The sequence below is a fragment of the Crocuta crocuta genome, unplaced genomic scaffold (assembly GCF_008692635.1).
Source record: "Crocuta crocuta isolate KB4526 unplaced genomic scaffold, BGI_CrCroc_1.0 scaffold214, whole genome shotgun sequence".
Lineage (NCBI taxonomy): Eukaryota > Metazoa > Chordata > Mammalia > Carnivora > Hyaenidae > Crocuta > Crocuta crocuta.
In genome coordinates this window covers 289,440-302,641 of record NW_027529999.1, presented here as the reverse complement: position 1 = coordinate 302,641, position 13,202 = coordinate 289,440, and the positions used below count along the sequence as shown (strand labels likewise).

Sequence of the window (13,202 nt, the reverse complement as noted above, 5' to 3'; positions counted from 1 at the left end):
CCCTTCAAGGTGACACCCAGGGAGCTGATGCCAGTCGCAGGTATCTTTATTAAAAATTTGGACCTTCTCCCCCACACACGGACACTTCAGACCTGGAGCTTCGGTATCACGGGCTCTGCTGGCTCACGGGTGCCCTCATCCAAGGTCCGAGGTGCCGAGGGACCTGGAGAGGTCTCAGGAACGCCTCAGGCACTGCCTAAGGAGCCAGCACTTAACATTGGGGCTCAGAGGTTGAAACTGTTGGCTGAGGGAGCTCAATCTTCTTTTTTAGTTTTTGTGTTTTATTTATTTTTGAGAGAGAGAGAGCACGAGTTGGGGAGGGGCAGGGAGGGAGGGAGACACAGAATCCAAAACCGGCTCCAGGCTCTGAGCTGTCAGCACAGAACCCGATGGCGGGGCTCAAACCCACGAACCATGAGATCATGACCTGAGCCAAAGTCCGACGTTTAACCCACTGAGCCACCCAGGCACCCCAGGAGCTCTGGTCTTCTTATCTGTCACTATTTGCCACACCTCCCATGCTGCCCCTTGAAGGTTCAGGCGGGCGGATCCGGCGCAGAAACAGGCCTGAGGAGGAGGAGGACAGATAAGGAAGCTGAGCAGAGGGGATAGCGAGCTCCCCAGGGAAGAAGGTGGGGGGGGGGTCACCTTGCCAGAGTCGCAGGCTCTGGGGCTCCACGGAGGGCCAGATGGCCAAGGGATTGGGGACGTAGAGTGGGTTCCGGAGTTTCCGCTGCTCTTTTGGCTGGTTGAGCCCAGACCACAAGGAGTGTGTTCGAGTCCTCACTTCACACAGGCATCTGTAGGGAGTGAGTTTCCAGACTCCAGCTCTGCCTTCTGGGATTCTGGATTGGGGACCCTGGTTAGTAGGGTGACAGCCATCCCGGGGCCGTGATAACCTTTCCTTTTTCCTGCAAATGTTCTTTCCAGTCAGATCCTGTACTGAGCACTAGAATAAAGTGGAACAAGTCAAAGCCCCAGTTGTTCAGGGGTTCTGTTTAGCTCTGCCTGGAAGCGTCACGGAGGGCACACCGAGAATGTGCCACTTGGGCTGGGTCTGTCAGAAGTTCACCAGGTGGGCAAAAGCATGGAAATACTTAGAGGACAGGAGGCTGCGGAGAGCAAGAAAGTGGGGATGGGCCCAAGTGAATGTTGGTGATTTTTTAAAGCTGGTGATGGGAACTATAGCTGTGGGAATCCTAGGATTCCCCCAGCAGGGCCGAGGTGGCGCTGGAAGTTAAGCCCAAACAATATGACTCAGTGTTCAGCCTCTACACTGGTACTTCACTAGAATCAACCCTGCAAAGAAATGATTTATTTTGCAGCAACTTTCCCCTTAGGTCCTCATTTTTAAGCTAGGGGTGCACTTGCCCTTGGCTCTGGACAGAGTGGGTAGGTCTGTAGGATTGGCCTCAGACCCATTCAAATCTGGGTTTGCAGAAGTTAGGAGGAAGGGTGGGATTTGGAGACGGGAGGAGAGAACACTCCAGTTTTCCCCAAAGAGAAACTCATTCAAAAGGGAAAGATGGCTTCTAGGGACATAGGTGCTGACACAGCAGGTGTCTGACCCCCGTCCTGTGCCTGACCCCTGGCCCACCTTGACACCCCCTTAGCTCACCTCTCCTTTTCGCTGTTGCAGAGGAAGGTGCCAAAAGGGGAGGCATAGGCGTGCTCAAACAGGGCCAACAGCAGCCCCTCCCCAAACTCCAGCGACAGCGGAAACTGGCGGCCCAGCTGCCACACGCAGTCCAGGAAGAGGAGAAAGGTGGGTGCCTCGTGCTTGGGGCGGGCATGGGAGAAGGCCGAGTGGGCACAGCGCAGCTGGAAGGGGTGGCCGGCCTGGGAAGGGGGCAGAGCCATGGGCACAAGGAAGCAGGGTTTCTGGATGGAGGGGCAGGGCTGGGGCTGAGGGTCCACTTACCTGGATCCACTCCCGCTCCACTAGTTCCTGGAATCCAGCCATGGTCCGGCTCAAGGGGTCCAGGATGAGCTGGACCAGCGAAGTCACAAGCAGCGTGCTATCTGTGCCTTCAGCCCCATGTACCAGGATGCAGGCCCCTTCCCTGTGGGCCAGGACTAATTAACAGTGGCCAGTCCCTCCCCAGCGGGGGTGGCTGGGCCAGGAATCGAATGGGCCCATTTCTAGGCTGTATGTGCTTACTGAGACTCGGTTGTGTGCCCAGAGGTTGAGAGCCCTGCCCGTCCACCCTGTTCTCTGCCTTGTAGGGCGGGGCCTTACTTCTCCATGCCCTGGGCTGCTAGGCAGGCGGTGCTCAGTGCCTCTTTCACATGTGCCAGCCAGCGGCAGCCTTCTGGTCGACCGAGCCAGCAGTCCATGCTCTGCTCCACATCCCTGCAGGCCTCCACCAAGCACACAAAGCTCTCCTGTAGGGGCCGTCCCCTGCACAAGTGGGAATCTGGTCATCCCATCTCCAGCCCAAGCTCTGGTGAGCACAGCCTGGCAACAAGTGCTGCAGACCAACGAGGGACCCCTCCGAGGAGCCCTTTCGACAAGAGGGACACAGGACCCTTTGGGGAGCTCACCTAATCTGATGGGAATGATTTGGTATCTTTGAGGATTCCCCAATCTGCTGGAGGAGACCCAAGACCCCTTGGGGGAGACCTACTCTGTTGGGGGGGGTACCTGGGGAGAGGTCACTCAACCCTCTGGGGGAAACAATGCCATGGGAAACCCCCAATTTGATTGAAGTGTTGACGGTACCCTTGAAGTCGCCCAATCTGATGGGAGCAGCACAGTACTCCCTAGGGAGCCCCTGTCTGACGAGAGAAACACAATGCTTTTAGGATTCTGGTATCTGCCCCTACTTCCCAGAAACTGCTCTGCTCAAGATCACCCATGTGACCTCCCCCCAGAAAATCTAATGGAGACTTTTCCAACCCTGTTTAAAAGCCTTCAATGGCTCCCTCTGCCTTCAGGTTAAAGTCTAAGCTCATAATCGTGGCATTCAAGACCTTTGCTCTGGTCGCTGTCACCCCTTTAGCCCCATCTCTCTCTACCCTCTACTCTCTACTCCCACCAGAGTGACACACTCGCAGCTCCCCAAGCAGGACAAACGGCCAGGAGCTCCGCAGTTCAATGTCCTGCTCTCTAACTCCTTTCCGGCGTCCAGTATAAGGGATGCTTTCTCTGCACTACCTGCACACAGGAGAGGGGCGCCTGCTCTGTGCTGCTGCTGATCACACTGCATCCTAACTGCCGATTTACCGCTCATCTCCCAGCCACCTCTGGGCTGGCCACCATCTCAGCCCCTGGTGCTCAGTCAGCAGTGGCTGAATAAAGGGATAAACGGTTTTGTATTCTGGATAGGGGAGCTTCCTCAAAGCCCAAAAACTCCCTTAGGACCTCCTCTCTGTACTACCAGCACCTGGAGACCCAGGGAATGGGTACAGCTGCGCAGGTCCAGCCCTCGGGGCAGGGCTGGGACCAATGGGGAGGGGTGTGTGTGTGTGTGTGTGTGTGTGTGTGTGTGTGTGTGTGTGTGTGTGTTGAGGTCGTTCCTGGAAGAAAGTCCGTTTAATGTAAAGAGAGACTTTTTCTTTCCAGGCAAAGTTGGGGTGCCTGGAGAGGAGTGAGCTGTCATTGGGGGTGTGCAAGTGGGGATGCCCACCTGGCGGGATGGCTACCCGGAAATGCCTGACAGCTCCTGGGGAAGACACCCCCTATTCCTACTCTTACCCCCCCTAACCCCCCCCGTCCACGGAGAGTTCTGTAGGAGAGCGCCTAGGAGAGGATGGGAAGACCCTTCACCTCTCCAGGGGCCGGTGCAGCCGTTTCCAGCCAGGGTATGCGGCTTTGGCCTCGGTACCGCCGCCGGTCACGCGGGCCTCTTTGGCGGCCTGAGCCGAGCGCGTGTCCACGATGAAGCCCCGGGCCCCAGGGCGAACCCCCGCCAGCACAGCTCGCAGCAGCTCCTCGTCCTCAGCGCAGCGCCTTTTCTGGGGACCAGTCAGCGGCTGGCTGGAACGTAGCAGCACCTGCGGACCGGGACTGCGCTCCGGAAGCCGTAGCCACCCAGCCTTGGCTTGGGGACTCCACTCCCGGAGCCCCTAGGGAGGGTCTACGCACTAGGGCGGGTCTAAAGCCGGCAGGGGCAGGCCGGAGCGTAGGGGCCTTAGCAGCGGAACTCGCCGGGCGCCGTGCCCGGGCTCGGGCGTGTAGTAGTCGGAGGGGAAAGGGACCCGAAGAGTAGACCGTGGACGAGTCCAGGGTTGACAAAGAAGGGACTTAGCTCAGCGGGCCCGACCGGCCGGGGGGCGGCGCCCGGGATTGGNCCACTGCGCGAGGCACGATCACCGCGCGGGGGTAACTGGGGCACAAGCTGAAGACCTCGTTCGCCTCGCTCAACCGCCAAGCGTTGGTCTGCGGCCCAGGGAGAGGCGAAGGCCAGGTCTAGGGCACCCAGTGAGTGTCCGGACCCCACGGCCCTTCCAGGCGCGGCGCTCGCACAACCGTGGGCCCCCAGGACCGCACCCACCTCGCGAGCTACTCGCTTGTAGTAGCGTTCGGGTGGGTGGAAATGCCAGGCGTCGCCCAATCTCAAGCCCTTGGGACGGTAGAAGAACGGAAAGGAAGTGATGACCGATTCCAGGGAGGACAGCGCCTGGGGAAGGAAGTTGGGCGATCTGGGCAAAGTCGGAATCATCTCACCAGCACCCTCCCAGCCCCTTTCGCTCCTCAGCTCCCTCCTCTGCACTTACTCCAGGCCACCCTGCATCCCTTATCATTAGCTGTGTTCCAGGGTAACACTGGATGCTGAGTCCCCTTGCGCAGTGGCCCCTGTTTACTCCCCCTCGTTACGGGGTAGGGGTAGTTTAAGGGCCTCGGGTGCACTACTTGTGTACCTCGATGGAGCGGGCGATGTCCAGCGACGCTTCCGCGCCCTCTATTTCCAGCTGCAGCACTCGGAGGTCCTTACAGCGCAGCGTGATGATGCCAGAGTCTCTCGTGACCCTGGGGATGGACGGGCTTAGGCTTAGTGTCCCCCGCCCACCCACCAGGGGAGGAGAAATGACTTTCTTAGGATTGGACGTAATGCAAGGGTGCACGGGCTCCAACTGCGCTTGCCCTTCCCCCTCTCCTCCCGGAGCTGCTAGCTCCCCGACTACGGGGACGCCCCTGCCACGTCTCACCGCTTCTGCATAGAGTCTACGCTGCGCAACAGCAGCAGCCACAGCTCTGAAGTCGCCTGGGGCCCTGGCGACAGCAGCAGGTGGTGGCCGGTGAGGCACAGCGTGCCACGCAGTGGGGGCGACTCCGGACCCCTCAGGAGCTTGGCTTGGGCCCGGGCGGTACGAATCAGCTCCGAGAACTCCATTCCGCCCGAGCCGGGCCTGGGGCCCAGCAGAAAGACAGACCCCGGGAGCGTCAGGCGGGGCGAGGGCGGGTTGCGAAAGGGACAGGAACTGGCTGGGCAGCTGGCGACGCCGGCAGGATAGCTGTTAAGGAGGCCCCTTGGAGGAAGGGATCGAACAGTTTCACAGGAATTTCCCCCTCCTACTGCCAGCAACTCTTAGCAAGGAGCACAGCCAGAAGCTTTAAGGAAACCTCAATGGCATCATCTGTGAAATGGGAAGAATAGTCTTGCTTAAAGCCCTTTACTTCCTACCTTGGTCGCAGGTGGCACTCAACAATTTTTTTAAAACCCAGGTGCTGCCACACTCGCTGACTTAAAAAAGAAAGAAAAATACCATCTCTTCTCTTGTACCCTGGTGGAAGGGGTTGTAAAGTGTGGGCGTGAAACTGGGAACTGTCTACTTCCTCGCCCTACGTCTGAGGCTGGGTGGGGGAAATCCCTTAGTCCACCTTAAATGCAAGCAGCTGTGTAGCTGGCGCCCCTCCCCCACCACAGCTGGAAGTCGCTGCCTGAGGGCGCCCTCTATGGGGACCACTTCTGGTGTTGTCCTGGAAGCCTCATCTCTGATCACTCCATCCTCCACCAAATATGAACTGCCTGTACACTGAACTGGGTCCAGTACTTAGTGAGATGACCCAAGGATGACTGGGGAAGCTTCTGCTCATTAGGATTTTCAGTCTAGCAAGAGACACACACTTGAGCTGGTAAACTACAAGAGTTTAAAGAATTTACTGGAGGACCCATCTATCCATCTATCCATCCATCCAATTATTCTTTCATGTCTTAAATGATGCCTACACTCTGTTTAGTGCTGATTGCTAAGAATAAGATTCTTGCCTTCAAACTTCAAAGGGCCTTTTGGTCAATTAGGTTCCAGATGTGTGTGTGTGTGTGTGTGTGTGTGTGTGTGTGTGTCTGTGTGTGTGTGTGTGTGTGTTTTGAAAGAAGGGTTTTGCATACACACACACACACACACAGAAGAGAAATCATAAGTGGACACCTATAACATAAACATAAAATTGGAATAATCTGTGAAAGGAACCAGACATAAAAGAGTACAACTTGTAAAATTCCAGACCAGCTGGAATGGGAATTCCTTAGAAATGCACATTATCAGGCTCCACCCCCTCTGTCTCTTTTAACAGGCTTTCAGGAGATTCCCATGCACACTGAGATTTGAGAACCATTGGAAACTACATGAAAAGTGTACTTTCTTTTTGCTGTTAGAAATTACGGTAACATTACCCTCGGGAGAGTAGTGACAGGCCAGGAGAACTTCCTGGATGCTAGTAATGCTCTTTTTTAAAAATCTTTTTTATAGTTTATTTTTGAGACAAGCATGAGCAGGGGAGGGGCAGAGAGAGAGGGAGACACAGAATCTGAAACAGGCTCCAGGCTCTGAGCTTTCAGCACAGAACCAGATGCCGGGATTGAACCCATGAACCGTGAGATCATGACCTGAGCCGAAGTCAGACTGAGCCACCTAGGCGCCCCAGTAGTAATATTCTTTATCTGAATATCTTTATTTAAGTGCATTCAGTTTGGGAGAATTCAGCAAGGCATGTCTTTATTTGTAATATGTGAATTTTTTTGTGTGCATGTTATACTTCAATACAAAGTTTAAAAAGGGAAGAGCTCTGGTTGAAGCCCTGGAAGGGGCAGGAAGAGAGAGGGTCTAGAAGCCCTTCTACAGCTGTGCCTTTATTCCATACACAGTCCTTAAGGGATTTCCATGGGAACCTAAAGTTCCTTAAAGTATAGCTTGAAATCAATCATTGATCTGTCCCGAATAGAGAGTCAGTGACTTGTCCAAAGTCTTGCAGAGCCAGCAGCAGAACCCAGATCTCCTGACTCATGGGCCTGTTCCTTTGTTCTGTTCCTTTGCTAAAAGGCCAGGGTCATGAGTGAGGATGGGGGGGAGGGGGGGACTGCTCACCAGCCTTCTGTCCAATCCCCACCCCCTTAACTTGGGTCTTGGGAAGAAGGCCAAGACTCTAGTGTGAATGATGCTTTTCTCATCCTGGAGCAGCTTCCGTTCTGGGAACTGGGTGTCTCCTTCTGGGCAAACACAATAAAATTCATCCAAGGGGCTGGAGGAACGGGGCTCCTCCTGCCCCCACCCGGATGGGCATCACGTGACTCCTGAGTTAGCAGGCCAGGAAAATCCCAGCCCTTGCACACACAGCCTCCCATACCCCTCTATTCACCCAGCCTGACACACTCAGCCTTCCAGACCCACCTTGAACATTCACCATCACACATTCCCCGGCACAGTTCCATCACCCTCAGCTCTCGCCACCTCTCCCCAGCAATACTGCCAGCCTTTCCCAGGTTCCCAGAGCTGCAGCCTTGCCCTGTCCCTTACCCCAAACCCACCATGTCCCTTGGGCCACTGAAATTCCAGGCAGTAGGTGAAGAGAATGAAGAGGATGAGGAGGAAGAGAGCCTGGACTCTGTGAAGGCACTGACGGCCAAGCTGCAGCTGCAGACACGACGGCCCTCATATCTGGAGTGGACAGCCCGGGTGCAGAGCCAGGCCTGGCACAGGGCCCAACCCAGACCTGGGCTGGGGGGTCCTGGGGCCCTCTGCGGCTTCGACTCAATGGACTCTGCCCTTGAGTGGCTCAGACAGGAGCTGGTGAGTCGGGTGGAGTGGGCGGTCTTGCAGAGGGCCTCAGGGCCAGTCATCCTTAGGACCCAAGAACAATGGGTGTGGAGAGGGGATGAGAATGGACCTCACCTCCAGCAACTCCCCACTCCTGTTGCTTTGTCCTGGGGCTGAGGAGCCATGGATGGACTTGTCCAATGTTTTATCCAGAGAGCCTTGCCGAAGCAGCATTCCATCCAATCTACCTACTACCGGCTCCTCCCGTGGCCCTGGGGACAGAGCCCTGGCACCAGATATAGGTGGGGAAGGCATGGCCTCCCCTACTCTGGGAATTGATATACCTCAAAGATGCAGTGAAGGAGGCACTGACCACACCGTAGGCAGAATGTGAGGAGGCGAGCATTACATACGTGGCTCATAACCCAATACGTGCAACAAAAAGATGTCCAGGCTCCAAATTGGAGATTCCGCTCAGCTGACCTGGGGTGGGGCCCCAGGCACCTGCATTTGTTTAACAATCTCTCCTTAATTTACTTTTAGAGCGAGATCTGAGATACGGGGAGGGATCAAGCTCGGGCAAGAGGGGGCCGGGGAGGGATCAAGCTGGGGCGAGAGGGGGCCGGGAGGCCACAGCCAGTGCGAAAACCCAGGGTGTTGACAGGAAGGGAAGAATGATGAAAGTGGCTGAGGACCAGGCCAGCAGTCTCACGCCCCCTCTCGGCCGCAGCGGGAGATGCAAGCTCAGGACCGGCAGCTGGCGGGACAGCTGCTTCGGCTGCGGGCCCAGCTGCACCGGCTGAAGGTGGACCAAGCCTGTCACCTGCACCAAGAGCTGCTGGACGAGGCCGAGCTGGAGCTGGAGCTGGAGCCAGGCGCCGGCCTGGCCCTGGCCCCGCCGCTGCGGCACCTCGGCCTCACCCGCATGAACATTAGTGCCCGACGCTTCACCCTCTGTTGAGCGACACCTGCGCCTCCTGAGACCTCCTGGGAAGGGGAAGGGAGTGGTGTCCCGGAGGTGCCAGTACCTCGCAAAGAGTGGTGGGAGGGTTGAGGGGTTACTCAGCTCTCCAGAAGCATAAAGCCCCTGCTGGCCTAGCTTGGGGATGGTGGGGGGGGGAGTTGAAAGAAGGGGAGAGGCTCGCAGATCCCCAAACTCCTCAATAAAGACCCTCTCTGCCTCTCATCAAGGTCTCTGCAGTCATTTATTCAGGCCGAAGTCGCCATGTGTCATCCGTAGCTGGGACCAGGGATTACACTGCAGGAGAGAAGGCCCAGGTGGAGGTGAACAGATGGACCTCCATCTCCCCCTAGCTCCCGCTCTATCTCCCGATTTTACCAAGACCAGAGCTGGGAAAGAACTTACAATCCTACATCACCCCCATGGAAGGTGACAGGTCACCGGGCAGCTGGAGAATGCAGGGCCTGGTGGACCTGGGTTGAAAGCCAGCTCCACGGTACATTTCTACCCGACCCTGAGGAGGCCCCTGAAGCCTGCAACTGTTTCTTTCGCCCTAAACTGGAAAGGCTACTTCTTACCCCACAAGTGGTTGGGGAGGTCGTAAGTGAGACAACGCACAAGAAGCACTCAATAAACTTGAACTATGTCTTGCTTATCCTTGCTGTCACCCGTGGTATCAGTACCATTGTGCTGAGGCCCAGAGATGGGCTGTGCAAGGCTCTGTGTCACCGGGTCCTTTTTTTTTCTTTTTTCTTTTTTTCACATTGTATCTCCTCAGCCTTTGTTTCTGTATTACCCTCTTTGTCTGACTTTCCAACTCAGGCTTCCTCTTCCCCCCACCCATTTCCTGTCTCCCCCTTCCCTCTGCAGCTGAGGTGCAGGCCGCATCAGCTTCCACCTCACAAACCCCAACAATGCTCTGTGGGCTCCCCTCCCCCAACCTGTTCACTAAGTGTAGGCTCTGGTGGCGGTGGTGGCGGTGGTGACGACTGTGACACATTTATGTTTTCCCTCCGGGTGGGGTCGAGGCCCCGCTCTTGTGCCTGAGAGAGGCCACCCAGGGTTCCTCATAACACCGGTGACCTGACACTTAGCCGATGACGGGTGCCACCCTCAGCTTGGCCCCAGAGGAAAGGGAGATTGTTGGCCTGCTTGCCGCTGGTGACAAGGTTCCTGCCTCCTGCCTACATCAGAAAATCCTAGCAGCCCGCTGCCTGCAGCGGGGGGGCGGGGGGGCCGGGGCGGGAGTGTTTGTCTGTCTCCCACCTGTTGCAGGAGATGGTAGCAGGCCTTGCATTTCTAACAGGGGCTGCGGCCTTGCCTCTCCCTGAGTTAGAAGTGTGGCCCTAATTAGCGGGGGCTGTCCTGTCCTCCGTGTCATCTGGAAGACACGGGGCTTGTCCTGCCTGCTTCCTGAGATGGCGTGTTGTCCAACATTCTGTCTGTCAGCAGGGGGTTGGCCTACCCTCTGACTTGAATAAAGGGGTTGTCCCGGGCCCTGAGATGGCGCGACTGTTTTTGCAGCCGTGTTAGCCTGGCATCTGACTGTCACATAGGGTGGTCTGCTCTCCAGCTATTTAACAGGGACAGCGTCCTCTCCTCTGACTCCAAAGTAGTGTTACCTGTGCCCTCTCTAGTCTGCAACGAAAAGGTCATTCAGCTCTCAGACTGTGACAGCGGTGCTACTTGCCTTTCACCAAAAACTGAGCGTGTGTCTGCTTGCCCCTTGCTCGTTGAGGTATAAAGGCTGCCCTTGAATCTCTTGTCCAGGTCCCCCTGGGGGGCAGGAGGGGAGGGCTCCATCAGATACCCTGTCTTCAGCTCCAAGTGCCCCCCTTGGGGTGGCCTGGAGATGTAGAGGACTCCCAGGGGCTGAGGAGCAGGGAGCTATAGCAGCAGGAGGAAGCTTGGGGTGCTGGAGGCTTGTGGTTGGGCTGCTGGGGCCCCGGTTGGCTGCGGAGCCCTTAGGAGGAGGCAGGAAGTCAGGGTGGGACGTGGGCGCGCGAAGACAGGAGGTGGCTACCTCAGCGAGGGGAGCTGAAGCTGTGTGTGCAGCCGGGCTAGGCCAGGAGGACCATGTGAATGGGGCCGAAGGGCTCCTGGGCTGGGCAGGTAAGGAGGATGGAGGGGGGGAGACAGGGTTCTAGGGACTGGGGGGAGGGGGATGCCTGACTGGGGGAGGGTGGTGCTGTCCCTGGCCACGGGGCTGGGCCCCCTGGGTATTCAGCAGCCCTACAGGCAGGGGGGACAGGAAAGGAAAGCCTCTCTAGAGGTCAGGTGGGCCGCGTGGGGTACAGCTGGAGTGCCTCCTCCCTGCGTAGCCGTTGGCTCTCACCTCTGCCACGCTGTCTGCCTTGCTCCCTCCCTCCCTGGGAGACTTTTCTTGGCGATCTGGCACATGTACTGTCAGGTGTCGAAAAGGCCTTCAGAAATCCACAAGTCCAGTCCCTGATCCCACGACGGATGAGCCTCCTGAGGCCCAGAGAGGGCAAGCGCAGCCACTCAGCGAGGCAGAGCCAGGCCCTGGGAGAGGGTGGTGGCCTAGGCTAGGAGTGCCCCCAACCCCCATGGAGCAGGGTGGTCAGGCTTGAGTCGGGGCACCCAGGAATCCTGCTGATGGCTGGGGCAGACCTCAGTGACAAGCATCTTCAGAGAGAGAGAGAGAGAGAGAATGAGAGAGAGGAGTCACCCAGAGCATCTGGATGGACATGTGAGAAGTGATTTTAGCCTCAGTGACCAGCAGTGCTGGGGAGCTGGGGATGTCTTCTGTTGGGAGCACGTGGATTCGAGAGGGTATCTTTATCATCTGGGATGGGGCCTCCAGGGCGGAAGTACCTGACCAGAGGCTGGGAAGTTGAAGGACAGAGAATGGAAAGGGAAGGACAGAGGAAGGGCTATTTTTATCCCAGACAGGGGCGCAGTCTGCCCTGGGTAAGGAACGTCCACACTTCCATCTGGAAAGTTTCCATTCCTGCCCCTGCCAAGTGTCATCGGATGTCCCTCTCCGCCCTTGCTCCCTCTGGCCTCAGCAACCTCCCCCCCACCCCAACACACACATCGCACGTATAGGGCCAGTTGGTACCGTGGATTGCTGCTTCAAACCCCAGGAAGGTGGAGGTCCAGGTAGGCAGAGTCAGCTACCTGCCCACCCCCTCACTTTCTAAGTTTATGGGGAGGGGGCATCCCCGCGTGAGCCAGACTTTCCAGGTTTTCCCTACCCCACCCTCTGCCACTGGAGTTTTTCCTTGACACACGATTTCCACCTAGTCAGCGTGTCCCAGCCTTTCTCTTGTCGCCAAGCCCAATGCCTGCAGCCTTTTGTGGGAGAACATGCTGGCTCTCTCTGTGCTTCGGGGGAAGGGGCATCTGCACCCTGGACGTGCACCCCTCATCCAGCCAGCATGTGCTGATAGATGACTCTGGGCCCCTTGCCCTCCGGACTCAGGGACAGAGGTTCTTCACAAAGGGTAAAGGGCCAAGTAATGGGGTAATAGAACGAGACTCAATGAAGGCTCAAAATACAGGCTTCCCTGGGGTGATCTGGAAGGCTCCCTGGAAGAGTTAACACAGTTCTGAGAAGGACAAAGGCCCATTTTGGAAAGCCCCTATGGCATGAGCCAAGGCCACTGTTCCTGGTTTCTGCGTCTTGGGTACCATGAGGGCAGAGCAAGACCAGACAACAGAGTCGATGGGTATGGTGCAGCGCAAACAACACGGGTGTCAGAGTCAGGCCGGCCCAGGTACGGTTCCGGGGCTGGCGTTTCCTCGAACTGTATTGACTGTGCCTCTCCTGACTCCAAACTCCAGATCATTAATCTGTGAAGAGGCAATAATAAATGTTCCCCTTACAGACTGCTTGTGGGGCCTATCGTGTACCGGGGTTGTACTTCACACACAGTAGGTGCTTAACAGAGGTTAGGCAGGCCCTCCTCCTGTAAATGGTGCACCAAATGGAGGGCTGTTCACACCCAGAATTACACCTACTCAGCACCTTGGCAGGCCGGTGAGCCGCCCATCCCCTCACACTTGTGGTATGGTTTGCAAATGAGCTTGTTTCCTGTGTACGGTGGGTGTGAGAATTCTAGGCTGAGCCACAGGGTCTACCTTAGAGGACAGTCCCCTAGCAGCCTCACACACACACACACACACACACACACACACACACACTCCCTACCCCAAACACCAGACATAGCATCAGAAATGGCATGTGTGCATATGTGGGCAGAAGCACAATCGGGTTCTACACACACAACACACACTG

The 13,202-nt window shown here is 56.8% G+C and overlaps 3 protein-coding genes across 3 annotated transcripts in view; 2 read left to right on the top strand and 1 right to left on the bottom strand.

Annotated features, from left to right (window-relative positions):
* Positions 1–23: 23 nt before the first annotated feature.
* LOC144231135 (myotubularin-related protein 9-like) lies at positions 24–5,419 on the bottom strand. Its single transcript, XM_077763525.1, is given in 11 exon segments — positions 24–525; positions 527–567; positions 649–800; positions 1,619–1,839; positions 1,922–2,063; positions 2,240–2,401; positions 3,770–4,009; positions 4,221–4,381; positions 4,497–4,622; positions 4,864–4,972; positions 5,152–5,419. Coding segments are annotated over 11 exon segments (1,644 nt in total). The 5' UTR covers positions 5,337–5,419; the 3' UTR covers positions 24–420.
* Positions 5,420–7,580: 2,161 nt separating this feature from the next.
* FAM167B (family with sequence similarity 167 member B) lies at positions 7,581–9,062 on the top strand. The gene is made up of 2 exons (XM_077763501.1): positions 7,581–8,013; positions 8,711–9,062. Exons 1-2 carry the CDS (start codon positions 7,753–7,755, stop codon positions 8,939–8,941), a joined length of 492 nt encoding a protein of 163 aa, XP_077619627.1. The 5' UTR covers positions 7,581–7,752; the 3' UTR covers positions 8,942–9,062.
* A 1,874-nt stretch (positions 9,063–10,936) lies between these two features.
* Positions 10,937–13,202, top strand: part of LCK (LCK proto-oncogene, Src family tyrosine kinase) — a 22,878-nt gene continuing 20,612 nt past the window's right edge. The window contains exon 1 of the mRNA XM_077763522.1: positions 10,937–11,053. The gene's annotated coding sequence lies outside the window, so the exon portion shown is untranslated. The remainder of the gene's footprint in view (positions 11,054–13,202) is intronic.

Excerpts from the sequence above, each read along its gene's own strand:
- FAM167B (XM_077763501.1), top strand. The coding sequence starts at position 7,753 with ATGTCCCTTGGGCCACTGAAATTCCAGGCAGTAGGTGAAGAGAATGAA. Across the intron at positions 8,014-8,710 it reads AGTGGCTCAGACAGGAGCTG|CGGGAGATGCAAGCTCAGGA; the intron begins GTGAGTCGGGTG and ends TCTCGGCCGCAG.